This window comes from Polypterus senegalus, chromosome 13, assembly GCF_016835505.1.
Source record: "Polypterus senegalus isolate Bchr_013 chromosome 13, ASM1683550v1, whole genome shotgun sequence".
Lineage (NCBI taxonomy): Eukaryota > Metazoa > Chordata > Cladistia > Polypteriformes > Polypteridae > Polypterus > Polypterus senegalus.
In genome coordinates this window covers 156,118,335-156,140,895 of record NC_053166.1, presented here as the reverse complement: position 1 = coordinate 156,140,895, position 22,561 = coordinate 156,118,335, and the positions used below count along the sequence as shown (strand labels likewise).

Genomic DNA, 22,561 nt, shown 5'->3' with positions numbered 1-22,561 from the left:
TTGGGTTCGGCCTTCTTCCTCCCTCCCTCTCTCCCACCCCTTTTTCTTTAATAAAATGTTTAATACACTCTGTGCATTCTTGGCAATATTCTGAATGGAGGGAACGCTACAGGAGTGACCCCCTTTGTGAATAATATTATACTGGACTTCCCAGCTGGTACGGGATGGCTTTAAGAAAAGGATTTCTCTCTGTGGATTTTCCTGTCTTCAGATCTCAATCGTTGAGCTTTTGCGATGAGTAAGAGGACTACCGCAGTGTCAGATGATAGCAGAAGGTCCCAGAGGAACCCTTGAAAAGTAATGCTCAATCTCAAGGACTTAGACTCCATCTCTACAATACAATATAAAATCATTTTACAATCCCGCCCTTTCAAAGATCCAAGAGGACACTGGGAAAAAGATCTCTCAATTAATATATCAGAAAAGGAGTGGAAAGTAGCAATGCAAAGAATTCACTCGAGCTCCATATGCACAAAGCATACAATTATACAACTCAAAATTATATATCGAGCACATCTGTCTCGACTAAAACTCTCCAAAATGTTTCCAGGGCGAGATCCAACCTGCGAACGTTGCAACCAAGTCCCAGCCTCAACAGGTCACATGTTCTGGGCCTGCTCCAAATTAACATTATTCTGGACAAAATTTTTAATTACCTGTCAGACAGCCTTGGACTCACAATCCCTCCTAACCCATTAACAGCTGTGTTTGGGGGTCTTCCAGAGGGGCTTAAAGTGGAGAAAGACAAACAAACTGTGATTGCATTCACTACACTGTTGGCACGCAGACTCATTCTGATAAACTGGAAGAACCCAAACTCTCCTCTTTTAAGTCAGTGGGAAACTGATGTGTTATATTATTTGAAATTGGAAAAAATCAAATACTCAGTTAGAGGATCTGTACAGACTTTTTTCAAAACATGGCAGGATCTGATCAGTAATATTTTAAAATAAGTTTATAAAGCACAGAGAATTTATTAATTTAGGTATGTTTACAAGCCTTAAATTTAACGCCGTTTGGCTTGCTCTCTCTCTCAGGGTGGGGATCGATCTGTTCTTAACTTAATTTTTCTTTTTGTAAAAACTTGATTGCTTTGTATGGATTGTAATAAAATTAATAAAAATACATAAAAAAAAAAGAAAATTAATGCTCACACGGTCAAAAAAATAAGAGACGTCTTAATATTATAGTCAGGGAATCCTATTGCTCCTTGTCAGCCTTTCAGGGGATGCCTCTTTTTCAGAATAAAGGGTTGGTTTGAGTTTGGTTGCCTGGATTCTAGCATTTGAGAGATGAACTTTATGGTTTTGTCCTTGATGATGGTGTCTCAGAAAACTCTCAAGCAAGATGCATCTTACAGTGAATGATGCCCGTGGCAATCAGGCTGCCTGTAGTGAAATGTGTTGGCACATAGTCACTAGCAATTTAATGAAAAGCGCATGGTGTGACAGATGAAGGCACTGTCGTCCCCTTGAACCCTCAGATCCGACATCAGACACCAGATAAAAGTCCAAATAATTGATTTATTATAATAATAATAATAATGTGCACAAAGCACCCTCCTCTCCACAATACTCATATAAATAACACAATACACTAACCAATAATCAATCCTCCACTCCCAGACGCGTTGCCACCCTTCCACCCAGCTCAGCTTGTCGTCTGGGAGTTCCCAGAGTCCTTTTATAGTTCCTGACCCGGAAGTGTTTCCCATCCTTCAGTCCATGATTCCTTATCACTTCCGGGTCAGATAAAAAATCCTTTTCTTCACCCCGGAAGTATGTCATTCCTCCTGTCCATGTGACTCGGACATACTTCTGGGGCGTAGGGCAAATAGTAGTCCCTGGGTCTCCCTGCAGCGACCCCTGGTAGTCCCGACATTATCCAGCAGGGCTGTACAGGAGAACTCCATAGTCCATGATGTCCTGCTGGAATTTGGGGCATCTGCATGTCGCAGGGTGGGCTCCCTCTGGTGGCCTGGGGGTACTGGCCGGGATGAATGGCCGGCCATGGACCACACAATGGATATATGTCAGGAGGCCAGTCCTCTCCCTCACCTAGATCGTGGGACCATGTTGCTGCTCTAAAATATACAGGAAGGAAGCTGCTATGAAGTCGCTGCCCTTTATGTAATAACCAAGACTCTGTGCTGCAGGGAAAACCAAAGGGTCATTAGGAACCATGAAGTCCCTGTAGCCATACCTCTGGTGATCCCTGACCTCTGAAATGCACCTCCATCAGGGTAGAGACCAAATGAGTTTAGAGTAGAAAATGGAGTTGGGGTAAAAGCTAAAAGAATGTTAAAGATAGAGCTGCCAGGCAAGAGGAAAAGAGGAAGGCCCAAGAGAAGATTTATGGATGTGGTGAGAGAGGACATGCAGGTGATGGGTGTGACAGAGCAAGATGAAGAAGACAGGAAGATATGGAAAAGGATGATCCGCTGTGGCAACCCCTAACAGGAGCAGCCGAAAGATGTAGAAGAAGTAATGGTGGACAAGAGCTCGGGGAAACGGTAGATATGAGAATGTTTTGGTGGACAAGTAAAGGTGTCACCCCAACTTAGATAGATATGGATTAAAACCAGCTGTGGAATACTCAGAAGGATAGCGAGTCAATTTCTTATTTTTGCCTTGTTCTGACAGCGCGTTGTGTTGTCATTTAGATCAGTGTTTCTCAGCCTTTCTCTTCTCGTGACCCACTTCTGTCCTCATAAGTGCATTCACAGGTCCCCTTGGTGAACCGAGTGTGAACATCAGAAACCGGGGTATAATCGAGGACAAACGTCGGAGAGGCAACCCACCACGGCCCACTATCATTACAAAGAACAGCAACTCATAACCCACCAGCGACAGACCACGTCCAAGACAGTGGTTGAGAAACACTGACTTAGGTGACCCTTCCGTGATTATTAAGGCAACATTTTTGATATTTTAAAATGTCCTGGCGTAGATTATTTTAATTTCTGTCCAAAAAATTATATTTCTAATGTCTCTCATTTATGTGGGGCATATTCCTTATAAAAATAGGATATATTAATACCTGATATTACGGTTTGTTTAAAGGGTATTGCAACATTTTTCAGGAAAGGAAAACCGATGTTTCGAGGTGATGTCACTATACTCACTGATTATAGTGCTGGAGGGTGGGAGTATGTTGCATGTTGATTAGCATATGCAAGTAAGGATTCACTGTACATCTGACATACATATTATTTTTCAGTGTAGACAGGACTAAAGGGTTCTCTTCTTCTACTATATTTTATCAGCAAAGGAAAAAATCAATTTGTCTTGTTTACCTAGATTTGGCAAACTATGTAAAACACATTCCGTACCCTGCCGTAGTAGCCCATTTAATCGAGGTCAAACTAACAATCTCTGCCCTTATAACAAACAGAAGCTGTCAGAAGCCCTGCTAAAAGAAATGGCTGGAGAAAACAAGATGCGTCTGTAAATTATTAGAAATGTCTGGACTCATCTAAGAAATAAAATCTTCAAAAGAACACGTCTTCATCCTTAAATTGCTTTTTCCTCTTGTGCTCAAGGAAGTGATTTCTACTTGTAGACTTTCTTTTGGGTGGTGGCACAGTGGTAACATTGCTGCCTCACGGTAAGAAGACCAGGGTCCACCATCCTGGGTCCTCCCTGCATGGAGTTTGCATGTTCTCCTCATGTCTGCATGGGTTTCCTCCCCTAATACTATGCAGGTCTCCCTCGTTCTGTCAAAACAAACCCATCAAGGCATTGCCTCCACAAGATCTCTGATGGTGTTCAGTGGTATCTTAGCAGTTGATCATGCAAGTCCTGTACTGTATGTTGCGAGGTTGGGCCTCCATGGATCGTACTTGTTTTTCCAGCACATCCCACAGATTCTCGATCAGATTGTGACCTGGGGAATTTGGATTCCAAGTCAACACCTTGAATTCTTTGTCATGTTCCAAAAACCGTTGCTGAACAAAAGTGTGGCAGGGCGGATTTTCCAGCTGAAAGAGGTCACTGCAATCAGGAAATATTGTTATCTTTAACGGGGTGTACATGGTCTGCAAAAAAAATCTTTAGGTAGGTGTCACGTGTCATAGTAATATCCTCATGAATGCCAGTACCCAAGTTTCCCAGCAGAACATTACCCAGAGTATCACACTGACACACCGGCTTGCCTTCTTCCTATTGTGCATCCTGCCCCAGGTAAATGACGCACACACACACTCCCGGCCGTCCAGGTAATCTAAAGGAAAATGTGACTCATCAGACCAGGCCACCTTCTTCTATTACTCCATGGTCCAGTTTTGATGCTCATGTGTCCATATTAGGCACTTTTGGAGGTGGACGAGAGGAGCTGAGCTTGAGCACTCTGACTGGACTGCAGCTATGCAGCAAGCTGCAATGCACTGTCTATTCTGACACTTTTCTCTCATGGCTAGCATGAAGTTTTTCAGCAATTTTTGCAGGATCAGACGAGGCTGGCTAGCCTTTGCTTCCCTTGCCCATCTGTGAGCCTTGGACATCTATGACCCTGTTGCTGGTTCACGGGTTGTCCTTTACTTGGACAACTTTTAGAAGGTACTGACCACTGCATATTGGTAACACCCCATAAAGATCTGCCATTTTGGAGCTGCTCGAACCCAGTTGTCTGGCCATCACAATTTGTCAAAGTCACTTAGATCCTTACACTTGTTCATTTTTCTTGCTTCCAACACATCACCTTCAAGAACTGACTGTTCGCTTGCAGCCTAATACAGTATATCCCACCCCTCGACAGGAGCAATTGGAACGAGGTCATCCATGTTATTCACTTCTCCTGGCAGTGTTTTTAATGCTGTGGCTGATCGATGTAAATGTGATGGGCAGGTGTTCACAAACCCTTAGCCATATACTGCATATATAAGGCTAAGGAGAACAGAGTGTGAGATCGTTTAAGTGTGGAAAATATTTACATAAGATAAATGAATTTTAGTGCAGTGTTTTAACGGCTGTTGAGACTATTTGCTCCGCTAACAACAACAACATTTATTTATATAGCACATTTTCATAAAAAAAGAGCTCAAAGTGCTTTACATAATGAAGAAAAATAAAAGACAAAATAAGAAATTAAAATAAGACAACGTAAGTTAACATAGAAAAAGAGTAAGGTCCGATGGCCAGGGAGGACTCCAGACGGCTGGAGAAAAAAATAAAATAATAAAAATAAAATAAAAAATAAGAGTTTCTCCTGAACGAAATTCGGAGATGGGCACTATATTGTTAAATAGAAGTGGTCCCATACTTAGCTCCAGATAAAAATAAGAAACGAAGGAAGTTTGTACTGGCTCTGAATTCATTTAAAATGAAGTCAAATAACACGTTGCCAATCAAACTGAATAAAAGTTTAATCCTCACTCTTTTGGCATTAAACATATTTAAGGGAACGCACCTTCAGAATTCCGCCTTCTGTCTCCCAAGGGAGCAGGCAGCAGTCCTAGTCCGTCTCCCTCCGGCGATGTTGAATGCTGAGGTCGTTCGTTCGTCATCTCCAAGTTTGCGCGCGCGCGGGGAAGTGTTCCATGTTTGTGATTGGGCGCCCGCTCGCGCGCGCCTGCCTGTTGTAGGGGGAGTGAGCGTGTGTGAGTGGTGGTTACGCGCGTCGTGTTCGGAGCGCGCTTCCGCCGCCAAGTGGTGCTTTATGTCAAGGGGGCTCCAGTAAGGATGGACCGTTCTGCAGGGACGCTCTTCGCGGTGCATTCGAGTGAAACTGACGCTTTGTAAAGATTACTCAGCCGGAGAGAGCGAAGCCGTCGTCTTTTGTTCTACGTGAAATTTGATGTTATTCACCCGAGGGTAATTGTAATAGCGAAGCATTAAAAAGGAGGGGGCTAACTAGACGCAATACAAATTGTGGAGACCATCAAGAAGAAGAAGAAGAAGAAGAAGCAGCAGCAGCACCACAACTGGCTAAAGCTGGAGCGGAATCTGTTCACGTATATATTTATATTTTTCTTGCTGTACGGGGCTGTTTTTCCTTCTTGTGGTCTCTCTCTTTCTATCCCAGCCCTTCGCCCTTCTTTTTTTTAATTCCGGCGAGGACGCTGGCTAGAGGGGGAGCCGATTAAATGGGGCCAGGCTGGACGGGAACACTGCTGGCGGAGTGGCGGCTCGCAGGCCCTGCGGCTTGAGGACGAGGCGAGAAGGGCAGCACGGCGACATGTGAGCGAAGCTTTTCCAGCGAGGAGAGGAAACGAGTTACAAAGCAAACACACGGTATCCTCGACACGTTTCACATTTTGTCTTTTCACCCGTTTTAATGTTGTATCTGTTTCAAATGGGTGGCGTGGCCTGGCTTCGCACAGCGTCCTCGAAATGAGAGAGCAGCCTGCCGAATAATGGGAAAGGGGGCTGCCTACTCCTGGAATCTCCTTCTTGGGGGACACGTTTAGCAAAAGGGGGGGCTCCCTTCAGTTGCATCGGCGGTTCATCCCAGCCCCCTATAACCAGCACCACCCTTAAAGCCTCGTGGCTTGTCTGAGATATGGATAAACTGACCATCATTTCAGGATGTCTGTTTCTGGCAGCTGATATTTTCGCCATCGCCAGCATTGCGAACCCGGACTGGATTAATACGGGGGAGTCTGCAGGTAAATATGCCGACACTTTCTTTTTTTTTTTTTTAACGAGTAACCAGGTTGGAAGGAAGCGGCTACCTCTAACTTAACTGATCTTGTTTACTCTTGTATTTTAAAAGGTATCTTTTATGAACCCTAACCCTGCTTTGTGGCCCTCCAGTCTGCGTTTCTCTCTGCCTTCACACTTTCTGTAGAATGTTTTCCTAATGTGTTTTAGTGTTGTCTTGGGCTGATCGATTTTTATTTATCCTATTTAAAGTTTTCGATTATTTAATTCTGTTCATTATCAATTAAGCCCTGTTTACTGATGTGGTGCATGAACATTACTGTCTTAAAGAAACCGGTCTTTTATTTTCTTTCCTTTTGTTAAGGGACTCGTCTCGTCCCACTCGTAAATCCTGCCACTGGCAAAACATCTCCTCGCTTGTGTCCCGTGAATTAGGACATGTGGAGAACTATGTCACTAGCGATTAGACTGGTAATCCAATAATGCTGTACTACACATGCGGCTGTTTACTTGGCTTTACAGGCTGGGACGATCACTGGGGTGTCTTCAGTTTCGCATTTAAAACATAACCCTTTCATGTTCTTTGTTCTCGACGTGTCTTCTAGCATTTGCATTTGAATTGATGAGACTTTTTAATTATGGTAGTCCCCATCCTATTTTTCTGGTCGTGTTTTCCAGTACTGTGTTGCTAGTACGTAAATTATTCTAATGATAAAGGCTCATGGCGTTGGGATCGTTATGTAAAGTTTGAATCCAGTTTTTCGAACATATGGCCTCACAGATTAATAACGCTGAGCACAAGTTAGATGCCAGTCCAAGATCGGACCCAAATCTAGCAGCTTGGTTTTTCTTTTTGATGAAAACGAGTATTAACCGAGTATTTGTTTATTGGGGTTGTTGCTCAGGTCTGTAAATCAGTCCTGAAGGGCCATATTCATAGGAGGTTTTCACTGCGACCTGTCTTGTTAGCCTGACTTTTTTTTTTGTGATTTGAAATGAGCCCGTGTCTGGATGTCCCCGTTTATTTTCCCCTGTATGTGAAAGTGCAGTTGCTGTAGGATTAATCTGCAGTATAAAATTTACCAGTATAAGCAGTACTGCCATGGCACAGAAGTACGTTTGTCATCTGGTCTAGTTGTTTAATGCTGACCTTTTTTTTTTTTTTTATAAAAGGCCTGGAATAAGTATTTTGCAGTGAACAAACTTCTGTATGATTTAGATAGTAACTAATTTGTACCAGCTCCTGTTGTGCAAGAAGAGCTGGCTTTTTTTTTGGAAAATGTTTAGAGTGAAAGATGACACCAAACAGATTGACAACTCCTAAAGAAATGCAAACAAACATAAAGGGCAGTTTATTAAACAAACGTAAACTGTGGTTCATCCTTCTTGGGTTAGAGTCCAATCTTGAATGTGTGGTGTTTGCATACACTCCCAATGTCTTTAAGGATTTTTCTTTCGGTGCTAGTTTCCCACAACTCCCCAAATGTGCCTTTTTGGTTTACTGGTGACTCTCTAGTGGCCTGGATTGATTTGGCCTTTTATATTCCCTCCAGGAACTGTTCATTGGTGAGCTTGATACGCTTGTGTAATAGATGGAGTGAGTCTGGAGCGTTGATGTAACAAAGCAAAAAATACTCTATAATAGTCCGTCATTTTCCAACCCGTTATATCCCGTCACAGGGGTCTGCTGGAGCCAATCCCAGCCAACAGAGGGCACAAGGCAGGAACAAATCCTGAGCAGAACACACACACCAAGCATATACTAAGGACAGTTTTACTCTGTAATAATAATAAAAAAAAGATATGTTATGATAATGAATGCAAATATGAATATTTACACATCGGGTAGAACTTGCAGCTTTTTGAGAATCAAATTAGATATTAAGAGCCGAAGAGGCACTGATAGTAAGTACAGGAGTGTTCAATTCAGTGTTGTGGGTGTGAAAGAATTATTATTTAAATATTTAAGTTTAGGGGTGCAATGCAAGCGAACAGATGGGTTTCCAGAAGCTTTTTTAAATTATGAAGAAAGAAACTTTGGCGACAGTACTAACGCACCGGTATTTCTGTCCTCCAGTCTTTCTTTAGATCCAAAATATAAAAGGTGCACCGGCCCCCTGTAAAACAGGCCCGCGTTTCAGTAAATTTCTGGATCTATGCCGCCCTTTTCTTGGTACCAGACTCTTGTCTATGTGAAGTTTCCACTAATTTTGTGTTTAAACATGTTTTCTTTCCTGTAAGCGTTCAGGTTTTCACCCACTGTTCATCACAAAGACGTATGTACTTGGGCACTCGGCGCTGAATATGCATTAGTGAGGGTTGGGGGATCGTACGTGTGCGCACACTGCTTTTGGCCGATTATACAGGGTTGGCTTCATATGTTACTAGGAAAGGTTCTGACGCATGCATCCTCATAAATATCCTTGCTTTCAGTCTTGCTTTAAGGTCTAGAGTTGCATATAGCTTTGACAACCTACATTAATTTGAGTGACCCTGACTGAAAATATACATCGTAGGATGATGGTGTTGTCAGTAGTTAATGAAGCTGACTTCAATATGGTGGCTGTCGTATAACGGTAGTCTTTTACTTTGTCAAGAAACTGTGTGACCTGCGAAGGTGGGAGTGATTTTTGTTTTTTTAACCTTAAGGCATAAATGTGCAAAGGCAAACATTTCACTTGACATCACTGTTGTGTCACCCTTTTCAGGGAAGTCTCATGTTTTCATTCTTCAATTTTATAGAAAAGAAAGAAAGGAAATAAACTACTGTGCAAAAATGTATTTATTTTTTTTTGTAAAGGTGTTTCTAGTGTATGACCAGAAGGAAAACCTTGAATTGGGATTGTAGAAATAATGTCAGCAATTTAAGTCAGTGTTGTTCATCTTATGGTACCTTCCATCCTGCACCCCCCCGGGAGTTGTAGTTACCTGTAGTTGTAAATGGTTGATAGCTTTGACAGGTTTTTGTTTTTAAAATTTTAATTTGTTTACTTGTGGTACTAGGGTGTTGGACTGTGTTAGCCGTTCTGAATGTAGTGAGAAGGCAAGTAAAATGACGCCTTTTTATTGGCTAACTGAAGAGATTACAATATGCACGCTTTCGAGGCAACCTGGCAGCCATAGTGAACGTGTCAATATCTACATCAAGACAGTGGATGTAATGGTAGAACTTTTTTATATATATATATATATATATATATAGATATAGATAGATATAGATAGATATAGATATATATAGATATATATAGATATATATAGATAGATATATAGAGATATATAGAGATAGATAGAGATATATAGAGATAGATATAGAGAGAGATATATAGAGGTATATATATAGAGAGAGATATAGAGGTACTGTGTGTATATATAGATAGATAGATAGATATAGGTATAGAGAGAGAGAGATGTATATATGTGTATATATAGATATATTGATATAGATATGAGTGTCTTGCCTAAAGAAGGGTCCTGAGTTGCCTCGAAAGCTTGCATATTGTAATCTCTTTAGTTAGCCAATAAAAGGTGTCATTATGCTTGACTTCTCACTACAATTGTTTACTTGAAATCTTACGAGGATATACATGGTGTTGGGGAGGGGGGGTGTGATTAATCTCAGGTCCTGCTTATAAAAGATTCATATGATTTTCTATTTCTTTCATCAAAACTGTTTCCTTTTAGGTTCATTTCAGCCAAATATATAGTTTTTAAATTAATGAGCCGTGTCCTATCATGGCATATTGTCTGTTGCAAAATAACAGACTAATGTGCTCTCGGTAGAAAGTAAGAGCTCTTCCGTGGACACAGGATCCATGTAAATCTACAGCATATTTTTCTTCAATGCAGTTTAAATCGAATAAGTTGGAACGTGTCGATCAGTCTGTTGAACAAAAATAATTACAGCTCCACAGAATAATCGGAGCACATCACGAACATTGTTAAATGCGGGCAAATGCTACAATGGGGTCTCCAACTCCAGTCCTGGAGAGCTACTGTGGCTGCAGGTTTACATTCTAGTTTTTTTCTTAATTAGTGAACAGTTTTTGCTGCTAATTAATGATTTCCCTTTATTATGATTGACTTCTCTTGAGAATGACCGCTGAATTGATTCTTTTCTTTCCTTAAACGACACCTAAACATAAATTTGATGTTAAGTCGGCCAACGGATGACTAACTAAGTTGGAGCCTCAGACTCCAACCTTCATTCAGTTTCTCAACTTGAAGCCAATTCTCGTTGCTAATTAAACCCGTTATTTAATTCCATGGAGCTCATTCTGCCATGGCAGACATTTCCAAAACTGTTGATTTTCTTTTTTTAAGGGCGCTGGCTGTCAAAATGTTTTGTGGACCTGAGCGGATCAACATTACTAAGGCCCCCACTTTTCTTTATTTGCAGTTATTGTGTGATGGACGCAGATTGTTGTTTATGTGTTGGTACATTTTGTGTCTTGATATTGTTTGATTGCTAATTAAGGAAAAAATAAATAATTCAGGGGCCTGAATCTTAAGACGTGCATCAATTAAAATTAAGGCAAAGAGTTAATTAGCAGCAAAATGTGGTCACTAAATCCAAAAAGGGATAGGATGAAATCCTGCAGCCACAGTAGCTCCCCATGATTGGAGTTGGAGACCCCTGTGCTACAGTAAATGGCGGCACTGTTGGAGGTTGTGCAGAGGAAAAAATACTGAAAGTCAAAATGCTGCAATTTGTAATAAAATACACATTTTACTGAGACTCGATTACATGATTGGATTGATGGGAATGGATGAGAAATGTTTTTAAGCCTCATGATTAAAATTACTTTTGTCCGATGCTTTAACCTCAAATAAGAGTAAACACATTTAAAAATCCTATTCTGTCACTCCTTTGGTGACACTGTTTCACTCTTTCTTTTTTTTGTGGTTGGTTTTTAAAGAAATACTAATTCGTAAGTTGTTTTTATTCATCAGTATTGGACATTTGGACGCCGTGTCTATTTCAGTTGAACATATTCATTCATTTTCCTAGCTTAGAGATGCGGAAATAAGATTGTTTTCATCAAGAAATGATGGTGGGATATTTATGCTTGACTCAGATTTTAGTTTGTGGTTAGTTTTTAAAAATATATTAAATGTTTTTTTAGTGACTAGTGTTGGTAATTTTGGGTGCAATATTTATTTCTGTACTACATTTTTTTTTTTTCCTTCCCACATCACTCTTTCCCAGACTAGAAATCTGAAGAGGTCAACAGGCTTCTCTTAAGGAGGTTTGTTTTCTCCAGTAAAGTTTAGGGGGCCACTTTCAGAAGATGCCATAGCCAGTATTTAGTCTGCACATAAAGTCATATCGCCTCTAACAAGACTGCCTAATTTCGGCTCTTTAATGAGTTACATTATTCTTTTGGAAGTAAATCATAAGAACGGGTCATTCTTGAGTAGATTTCACTTATCTGGTGAGACAAGATTTAATTGAATGTCATGCCACTGAGGATGGCTGCACTGCTGCTGGATATATATATATATTTTTTTTTTCTTTCAGTTCTTAACGTGAGGAAAATTGAAAATAGACACATGCTACCCATTTTAGGCAGATTTCGGTTTATTGTATGTTTTGTAGCAATTTAAATATTTATTTGAGATCTGTTTGTCTGCATCGTGGCTTTATGTTAAAGGAGGCACAGTGAAAGATGAGGGGGGAGGCTACGCGAATAGATAAATTTATACTTGAATTATAGGAGAACACAGTCTGCCATCCTATCTCGCTGTAGACACCTCGTCTTTGAGGTACTGTTTTCATTTGGATAGTCTCTTTGGCACCTTTCTTCTTAGGTGTTACTTCCTCCCACATCTTCCCTCACAAGTATTTTAACAAGGCGTGAGAAAGACAGAGACAGAGTAAACAAAGCTTTTATTTTTCCAGCATGCTGAGAGCGGCATCTCCAAACTTAATGTTCCTTTAGTCTATACTGTCGTAGTATCTGCTTGAAAGTTCATTTGTAAGAGATTAAAATAGGTATGAGAGAGAACAGAGAATAACGTAATGCTTTGGTTGTTACTCACGAATCAATATTTTTTTTTTTTTTCTTTTAATCCCCATGCCACTTAAGTTTCACATTCATCTAATATTACTTTACGTAAATTGATTCTTGTACTAGGAGTGTTAGTATTGGGTTTCCATCAAAGGAAATCCTTTTTTCCTCCCGCTACCTTGGATTTCTAAACGAGTTTTTCTTGTCGAAGGTAAAAGAATGAAGCTTAATAAAAGCAACTTGCTAGGAATGAACTTTGTCATCTATAGCACATTAATTAGTAGAAGAGAAGGCATTGTGCTCCGTACTTAAAAGTCCTGTGCCTGACGTCTATTGGGGTATTGTGTTCTTTGTCGATACAGTAAACCAGATTGATTTCAAAGTTCTTGCTGCTGCTTTTACTAAAAGATGGCAAATGCTGAAACCATAATTTATTAAATTTGTAGTCCTGTGCTTTCATGTTAGCAAGGTAGACGTCTGTGTACCGACTTAAGCCAATGTCACAATATGCAGATTGTCAGATTTGCAGACCGCAGTTGATGATCTCCTCTTCCAACCATATCAATTGTACATGACTGAAAATCACTGGGCCTGTCGCATTTCTGACTGATACCATCATGCTCGCCCCTTTTTTTCTGACATCCAGTAGTGTGCCCCCTGACAGAGGCAGCGTTGTGTGAAGGGCTGACAGGTATGGTGAGTTCAGGTCGCAATCTCCACTCCCCACCAACCCATTTTTTTCTTTCCTGTTATGTAAATCATGAGACGAAGTCCACATGACCATCATCATCAAATTCTTCCAATATGAGCCCTGAATGCCATGAGGACTGATTTGAGGTTATTTATGTTGGGTAGAATGCCTAGAGGGGGCTGGGTGGTCTCGTGCCCTAGGAACCCCTGTAGATTTTATTTTTTTGTTCTCCAGTTGTCTGTAGGTTTATTTTTTTGTTTTTTCTGTCCTCCCTGGTCATCAGACCTTACTTTTATTCTATATTAATTAGTGTTCCCTACTTTTAATTATTTATTTTGTCTTTTTTCTCTTTCTTCATCATGTAAAGCACTTTGAGCTACATTGTTTATATGAAAATGTGCTATAGAAATACAGTGGGATGCAAAAGTTTGGGCAACCTTGTTAATAGTCGTTATATTCCTGTGTAAATCGTTGGTTGTTACGATAAAAAATGTCAGTTAAATATATCATATAGGAGACACACACAGTGATATTTGAGAAGTGAAATGAAGTTTATTGGATTTACAGAAAGTGTGCAATAATTGTTCAAACAAAATCAGGCAGGTGCATAAATTTGGGCACCACAAAAAAGAAGTGAAATCAATATTTAGTAGATCCGCCTTTTGCAGAAATTACAGCCTCTAAACGCTTCCTGTAGGTTCCAATGAGAGTCTGGATTGTGGTTGAAGGTATTTTGGACCATTCCTCTTTACAAAACATCTCTAGTTCATTCAGGTTTGATGGCTTCCGAGCATGGACAGCTCTCTTTAACTCACACCACAGATTTTCAATTCTATTCAGGTCTGGGGACTGAGATGGCCATTCCAGAACGTTGTACTTGTTCCTCTGCATGAATGCCTTAGTGGATTTTGAGCAGTGTTTCGGTCGTTGTCTTGTTGAAAGATCCAGCCCGCGCAGCTTCAGCTTTGTCACTGATTCCTGGACATTGGTCTCCAGAATCTGCTGATACTGAGTGGAATCCATGCGTCCCTCAACTTTGACAAGATTCCCAGTCCCTGCACTGGCCACACAGCCCCACAGCATGATGGAACCACCACCATATTTTACTGTAGGTAGCAGGTGTTTTTCTTGGAATGCTGTGTTCTTTTTCCTCCATGCATAACGCCCTTGTTATGCCCAAATAACTCCATTTTAGTTTCATCAGTCCACAGCACCTTATTCCAAAATGAAGCTGGCTTGTCCAAATGTGCTTGAGCAGACCTCAAGCGGCTCTGTTTGTGCTTCCTCTTCATCACTCTCGCATACAGCATCTCCTTGTGTAAAGTGCGCCGAATGGTTGAACGATGCACAGTGACTCCATCTGCTGCAAGATGATGTTGTAGGTCTTTGGTGCTGGTCTGTGGGTTGACTCTGACTGTTCTCACCATTCATCGCTTCTGTCTATCCGAAATCTTTCTTGGTCTGCCACTTCGAGCCTTAACTTGAACTGAGCCGGTGGTCTTCCATTTCCTCAATATGTTCCTAACTGTGGAAACAGACAGCTTCAATCTCTGGGACAGCTTTCTGTATCCTTCCCCTAAACCATGATGGTGAACAATCTTTGTCTTCAGGTCATTTGAGAGTTGTTTTGTGACCCCCATGTTGCTACTCTTCAGAGAAAATTAAAGGAGGAGGGAAACTTACAATGGACCCCCTTAAATACTCGGATTCACCTGTGTATGTAGGTCAGGGGTCACTGAGCTTACCAAGCCAATTGGAGTTCCAATAATTAGTTCTAAAAGTTTGGGAATCAATAAAATGACAACGGTGCCCAAATTTATGCACCTGCCTGATTTTGTTTGAACAATTATTGCACACTTTCTGTAAATCCAATAAACTTCATTTCACTTCTCAAATATCACTGTGTGTGTCTCCTATATGATATATTTAACTGACATTTTTTATCGTAACAACCAACGATTTATACAGGAAAATAATGACTATTAACAAGGTTGCCCAAACTTTTGCATCCCACTGTAAATGTTGCTGTCAGATAGACGAGTCTGTCTTTTGTGTTTCTTATTACTTGTCTGTGCAGTATGTGCATTGTACTGTACTTTGCAGCATTCATTGGCGTTAAACTCTGATGCACACAGACCAGGCCCCGTGACTAAAGACAAAAATCAAACCTGTTCAGTTTTATTGGAGCAAGTTGTGGGCTAGCTTGAGTGAGTCATTGAGCTTGTTGCATTATGGGAATGGCTTCACAAGTGCATGTCACAGACTGCCTCCAACTCGCTGAGGGTGTGCTCACACTGGCAATGCATTCCGTGCCCGAGTACGTTTTGTCCGTGTGTAACCCTGCAAAGTCTAGTTTGTTTGACTAGTGTGATCACTCTGTACCGTGTCCTGGCCCGCTTGGAAGAGGTAGGTCCGAGGACAGTTCAGTAGGAAATCGGGAACAGTGTGATTGCTAAACATGCCCAAGTGAGGACAGCAGACATGACATCAATGATGCGACAAGTCAGTGCAATTCTCATTTCATTGAATACCATTTGAGCTAAAAACGGGTTTTTACTCTCACCTTGCAAATGAACATGTATTGTCGTTGGCAAGAAAAGCTGCAAAATTCATCCATTAACGTCACTTGTCTCCCTAAAAATCGTCTACGTGCAGCATGATGAACAGCAAAACGCTGCGCCGCACATTCAATAAATCTGTATGAGGGTAGAACGTTGTACTGCCTTACACGACTCCAAAACAACCACAAAACTAACTAAGTAAAATCATTTTGACATGCATGTTGTCACTCTGTGTTCGGATCTTTTTTTAGGCTTTACACAAAGTCACATGCTCATGACGAAAGCGTTCCCAAGCCCATAACGTTAAACACGTGAGTGCAGGCCAGCGGGGGAGTCGGGAGTTGAGAGGGCAATCGCTCTTGGGCATGGCATTAAACAAAAGTGCCTAATGTGAGTATAATAATAGATTATGTAAATGAAGGCTACTCGTAAAACTTCACGTAATGTGACATGGCCATTAGCCGCTAGCAGGTCCACACATTAATCTGTTCCAAGGTCTTGAATGGCAGTGTGTAGGCCGGCACTACCAAATCAAGACTTTCAAGCATGGGACTCGAATGAAATTATTTACAACATTTCTGCATAGAAGTAGCATTTCTCATAACTTACCAAAATATAAGTGTGGGCTCTGGAGTTTATTTTTACCGTTTCACTGAAGTAATTATTTCATTTTAGGGGGTGTAATAAACACATTTGCGTGGACTGGTTTTTATCGATCAGAAGCAGAGCACTGTTTCAAAACCCAAGTCTTTGTTTAAAACAAAGCTCAAAAAGGTCTTAAGTAGAAAACGAACACAAAGTGTTTTATGAATTAGGCAGTTGTAGTTTATCTAGTGCTCTTCAGCTGAACTTCTTAAACTGTTGTATACTTGAATAAGCAGAAACGAGAGACGCTAATGCTGTTTCAGTGGCATTGACAGCTGAGTTTGTGCATATACAGTAAGTTAATCCAAAAGTCAAATATATGTAACAGTATTATATACAGTATGAATCTGTTATCTTCTGGTATTTCATTAAATAGTTTTCTACAGCAGCTTGGCAGGTTCTTGTGTTGAGTGCTTTTTTGTTTGACTAGCTAATTCAATACTAACATCATCGTTGCCTTACATATTGTACTTTGTGTGTGTGTTTTTGCTGCTTTGTATTTCAAACAATTGGTTCCGGTAATTAAATTTGGTCACTTGGTAGAAGCCTACACATGTTTGTTTACAACATGACCGCTGTTGTCATTGTTTCCAGGTTCAATTATCACATGTAATGGTTAAGGCCTGTTTATTTTCTTATTGTATTGTGAGAGCTATTACCTTTGTCTAAAGTTGTGGCTTTTTTAGCTTTGTAATTAAAGGATTGTTAACCTAACAATTTCACCAAAACAATAATGAGCCTCATTATTCAATTGGTTTTTAAGTTTTCGGCAGGACTCAATTTATAACAAAGATGGTTTGAGATGTCATTTTAATGTGGTTTGTTTGAGTATTTCCCGAGCAACTCATCATTAAAAATATTATTGGAATGAAGTGTCTAAATTGCATTTTTGAATGAGAATGTTTTCATGTGTAAAGATATAAATACATCTGTGGAGCATAATTTTTATGTAGTATCTATTTTTGTAGGAATTATTCTTGCATCTCATGTTGTTTTGTGTAGGCACAGATATGTACAGTCCCTGGAAAAGTTGTTTACCTCTTTATAGTTTTATCTGATTTTGCTGTTTCTTGAAATACCTTTTAATGTTCTTCAGGTTTATAACCTGGTACAGTATTGGTTGTTACAGTAGTTTGTTTATAAAGACTGCCAGGGTAGAGTATAATGTTACCTTTCATTTTACAAAGTGTTCCCCAATAGAATGTGAAATCTTTCCACTTTACATTATACATCATTTCTAAATGAATTATCTGTTTATTGATAACTTTTAAGTTTTTGGTGAATTCACAAGTATTTGCTGTTACAGGCCCAGGTTTGTGTTCACTTGCATTAGCAATTAAAGAAAAAGTGGGAATTTAGGGTGTGCTGTTTAAGCGAGTACAAAGTCGTCTTTGATACAAGAAGCAAAGCATTTTGGTGAGAGAAACATTTAAGGAACTGGGCGATGTTTAAAGTGGTGTCCCTCTGGGATTATGCTGGGGCCTTTCTGCTGTTTTTAATATACATAAGTGATATGAATGAAAATATAAACAATAAGCTGGTCAGATTTGCAGATGATACTAAACTAAGAAGGGGGGTCTGATAATGTAAAATCTGATGATTCATTATAGAGGGAATTCAACATTATACAGGTTTGGACTAGTTTTTTGCAGATGGAGTTTAATGTGCATAAATGTAAAGTTTTACACATGGGAAGTAAAAATATTTAAATACACAGTGGGAGGTCTGAAACTTGAACTTATGCTGTATGAGAAGGACCTGGCAGTCATAGTGAACGTGTCACTATCTACATTAAGACAGTGGATGTAATGGTAGAACTTTGTTTGACCCCACAGGGAAATTTGAGATTTTTAAAGAAGCTGTTTAAATAAACGTGTGTGTGTATATGTACTGTGTATATATAGATATAGATATATATATAGAGAGAAATATAGGTAGAGCTAGATATATATAGATGTACAGATAGATATATATAGAAATATAGAGATATAGTTATATAGATATAGAGAGATATAGATATATATATAGATATATATATATATAGAGAGAGAGAGAGAGAGAGAGAGAGAGATGTATATATAGATATGAGTGTCTTGCCTAAAGAAGGGTCCTGAGTTGCCTCGAAAGCTTGCATATTGTAATCTTTTTAGTTAGCCAATAAAAGGTGTCATTTTGCTTGACTTCTCACTACATTCATAATGGCTAACACGGTACAACACCCTAGTACTAGATAGAGAGAGAGATAGATATAAAGATATGAGAATGACTAAAAATGGAAAAAACTTATAAGTTGGCATTCACAGTCACAATAGGGCATATGCAGACATACAGTCATATGAAAAAGTTTGGGAGCCCCTCTTAGCCTGCATAATTGACTCGACTTTCAACAAAAAAGATAAACGTGGTATGTCTTTCATTTCCTAGGAACATTTGAGCACTGGGGTGTTTTACGAACAAAGATTTTAAGTGACGCAGTATTTAGTTGTATGAAATTAAATCAAATGTGAAAAACTGGCTGTGCAAAAATGTGGGTCCCCTTGTCATTGTGCTGATTTGAATGCCTGTCACGGCTCAATGCTGATTACTTGGTTGGATTAGCTTGTTAAGCCTTGAACTTCATACACAGGAGTGTCCAATCATGAGTGGGAAAAGGTATTTAAGGTGGTCAATTGCAAGTTGTGCTTCCTTCCCTTTGACTCTCCTCTGAAGAGTGACAGACAGCATGGGATCCTCAAAGCAACTCAAAAGATCTGAAAACAAAGATTGTTCAGTCTCCTGGTTTAGGGGAAGGCTACAAAAAGCCATCTCAGAGGTTAAAACTGTCAGTTTCAACTCTAAGGAATGTCATCAGGAAATGGAAGGCCACAGGCACAGTTGCTGTTAAACCAACAGGTCTGGCAGGCCAAGAAAAATACAGGAGCGGCATATGAGCAGGATTGTGAGAATGGCTACAGACAACCCACAGATCACCTCCACAGACCTGCAAGAACATCTCGCTGCAGATGGTGTATCTGTACATCGTTCTACAATTCAGCGCAGTTTGCACAAAGAACATCTGTATGGCAGGGCGATGAGAAAGAAGCCCTTTCTGCACTCACGCCACAAACAGAGTCACTTGTTGAATGCCAATGCTCATTTAGACAAAGATTCATTTTGGAACAAAGTGCTTTAAACTGATGAGACAAAAATGGAGTTATTTGGTCAGAAGAAAAAGCGCTTTGCATGTCGGAATAACAACACCGCATTCCAGGAAAAACACCTGCTACCTGCTGTCAAATTTGGTGGAGGTTCCATCATGCTGTGTGGCCAGTTCAGGGACTGGGGCCCTTGTTAAAGTCGAGGGTCGGATGAATTCAACCCAGTATCAACAAATTCTTCACGGTAATGTTCAAGCATCAGTCACAAAGTTAAAGTTACACAGGTGTTGGATATTCCAACAAGACAATGAGCCAAAACACAGTTTGAAATCTACAAAGGCATTCATGCAGAGGGAGAAGTACAATGTTCTGGAATGGCCGTCACAGTCCCCTGACTTGAATATCATCGAAAATCTATGGGATGATTTGAAGCAGGCTCTCCATGTTCTGCAGTCATCAAATTGAACTGAACTGGAGAGATTTTGTATGGAAGAATGGGGTCAAAAATACCTCCATCCAGAATCCAGACACTCATCAAAGGCTATAGGAGGACAGCGTCTAGAGCCTGTTAGATTTGCAAAAGGAGGCTCAACTAAGTATTGATGGAATATCTCTATTGGAGTGCCCACATTTATGCACTTGTCTAATTTTGTTATGATGCATATTGCATTAATTCTGTTAATCAATTTAATGCCTGTGCTGAAATCCTACCGTTTCCATAAGGCATGTCATGTATTAAAAGGAAGTTGCTACTTTGAAAGCGCGGCCAATGATAAACAAAGATCCAAAGAATTAAGAGGGGTTCGCAAAACTTTTTCATTTGACTGTATTGCTGCTGTTGTAAAGGAGAGCCCCCTTGGCATTTGTTGGCACACTTCTGCTGAACAATTTGTTGACTTAAAGTACTCTTTGTTACTGTGTCATGGGGAGGATATTCTGCATTGTTCATGATGACACTCAGTTTTGTTTTCTCTCCTTTGATACTGCCTCCAGGGTATCCAGAGTGCATCCCATAACTGAGCCTGACCTTTTTAATAAGCTTGTTGATTCGGTGGGCCTCTCTTAAAGTGATGTCACAAACCCGGCATACCACAGTGTAGAAAGTTAAACTGGCCTTCACAAAGTGGTGGAAGATGTGAAATATTTCGCTACCCACATTAAAGGAATGTTGAAACAATCAAGAAGGCTCATACACGACCAAAGAATAGATGTGCGGGCTTCTTCTGTAATGTTATCCCCAGAACGGGGAAGGGGGCGGTGAAAAGCATGCAATATGTCTGTCAGGAAAAGACTTGCAGGGACAGAAGAGTATGACCTGGGAGTGTAGTGTTTTTTGATACGTCGTGCTTCAAAAACCAAAGATTTCTTATAATATGATTACTATCCTGTATTGTGTTCCTCATCTCCTGTAAAGAAGCTTTAAAGGTCATTAAATGCTTAATAGACTGCCTTTAAATTACCTGTTTAATAAAGCATGCAGAATTAACCATTTGGCATGGTGGTGGTGTAATTGCTGTGTAACTTTGCTGTGAAAATTAAAAAAAAAAAAAAAGCGGAAGGGGCACTTAGACCAGTTACACCTACCAGAGAAAGGAAGAGGGTCCTATCAAATCAAAGTCATACCATAAGTGGTCACATCTCACCCCTTTTGATAAAAGAAGACAAACAATTGAAGGATTGCCTTCAACAATGAGAGACAATAAACATTGCAAAGAGAGTAATGTCTGCCCCCTTAAAAAAATGCATAAAAATGATAATACATTTTATTTATGTAGCACCTTTCCCATACTTAAGGTAACTAATAACAATTTTACTATGTATAACTGTTTTCATCACAGTATTTTTATGCTTCTGATTCTGGGTAAAATTTTGCTTGGTTCTGGTAGAGTGGGTGAGAGTTTGGTGTAAATTTATTTTTTAGTGGAGCTGAAATTAGTTTTGTACTTTTTTGGCTCAGTTTTAAATCTTTTGTTCAGAAATACAAATTGATCAGGGTGAATTCATAAAATGTTAGTCAGGTCTGTGCTCTGTGTTAACTGTAAAAGCAGGAAATTGAAAAAGATTGGCACATTATTACTCTAATCTATCTAAATGATACTGGCGATGTGAGGGTAGGCAGAATGGTAAATGCTATGTTGTCTTAAATTGACTGATGATATTGAGAAAATCCACCAGGAATCGGGTCTTAAATTCGAATATTCCTTTGAAGTATTGCAAAACTAATGAATAGCTGGGAGAAGCATTTCATTACACCTGCTTTTTACACACTCATTTTTACATCAGTAGAGAATTTTTTTTTAATTAAACATAATATATATATCTATCTCTCTATATCTATATATCTATATATCTATATATATATATATATATATATATATATATATCCCTCCATCCATCCATTTTCCAACCCGCTGAATACAGGGTCACGGGGGTCTGCTGGAGCCAATCCCAGCCAACACAGGGCACAAGGCAGGAACCAACCCACCGCAGGACACACACAAACACACCCACACACCAAGCACACACTAGGGCCAATCCACCTAACCTGCATGTCTTTGGATTGTGGGAGGAAACCCATGCAAACTCCACGCAGGGAGGACCCGGGAAGCAAACCCGGGTCTCCTAACTCAGGCAGCAGTGCTACCACCGTGTATATATATATATATATATATATATATATATATATATATATATATATAGTGTGTGTGTTTTTCGGCCTATTTCACATTATGTTTAATTAAAAAAAAAAAAAAATGTGTATATATAATACATACACACACACACACACACCCCCTGTTGGAGTATAATTTTCTGTTTCTTTAAGACAGTTGAGCAGTCCACATAGGACTGTGTGAAAGTTGTTAATTTATGAAATTTGAGATATTTAGTTAAAATATAATTCACACACTCTTAGCTTAGG

General features: G+C 39.8%; 1 protein-coding gene across 1 annotated transcript in view; it reads left to right on the top strand.

Annotated features, from left to right (window-relative positions):
- Positions 1 to 5,586: 5,586 nt before the first annotated feature.
- The window catches only part of LOC120542021 (uncharacterized protein C16orf52 homolog B), a 72,272-nt gene continuing 55,297 nt past the window's right edge, over positions 5,587 to 22,561 (top strand). The window contains exon 1 of the mRNA XM_039774102.1: positions 5,587 to 6,604. Within this exon, the coding sequence (XP_039630036.1) occupies positions 6,499 to 6,604 (106 nt within the window). The 5' untranslated portion in view covers positions 5,587 to 6,498. The remainder of the gene's footprint in view (positions 6,605 to 22,561) is intronic.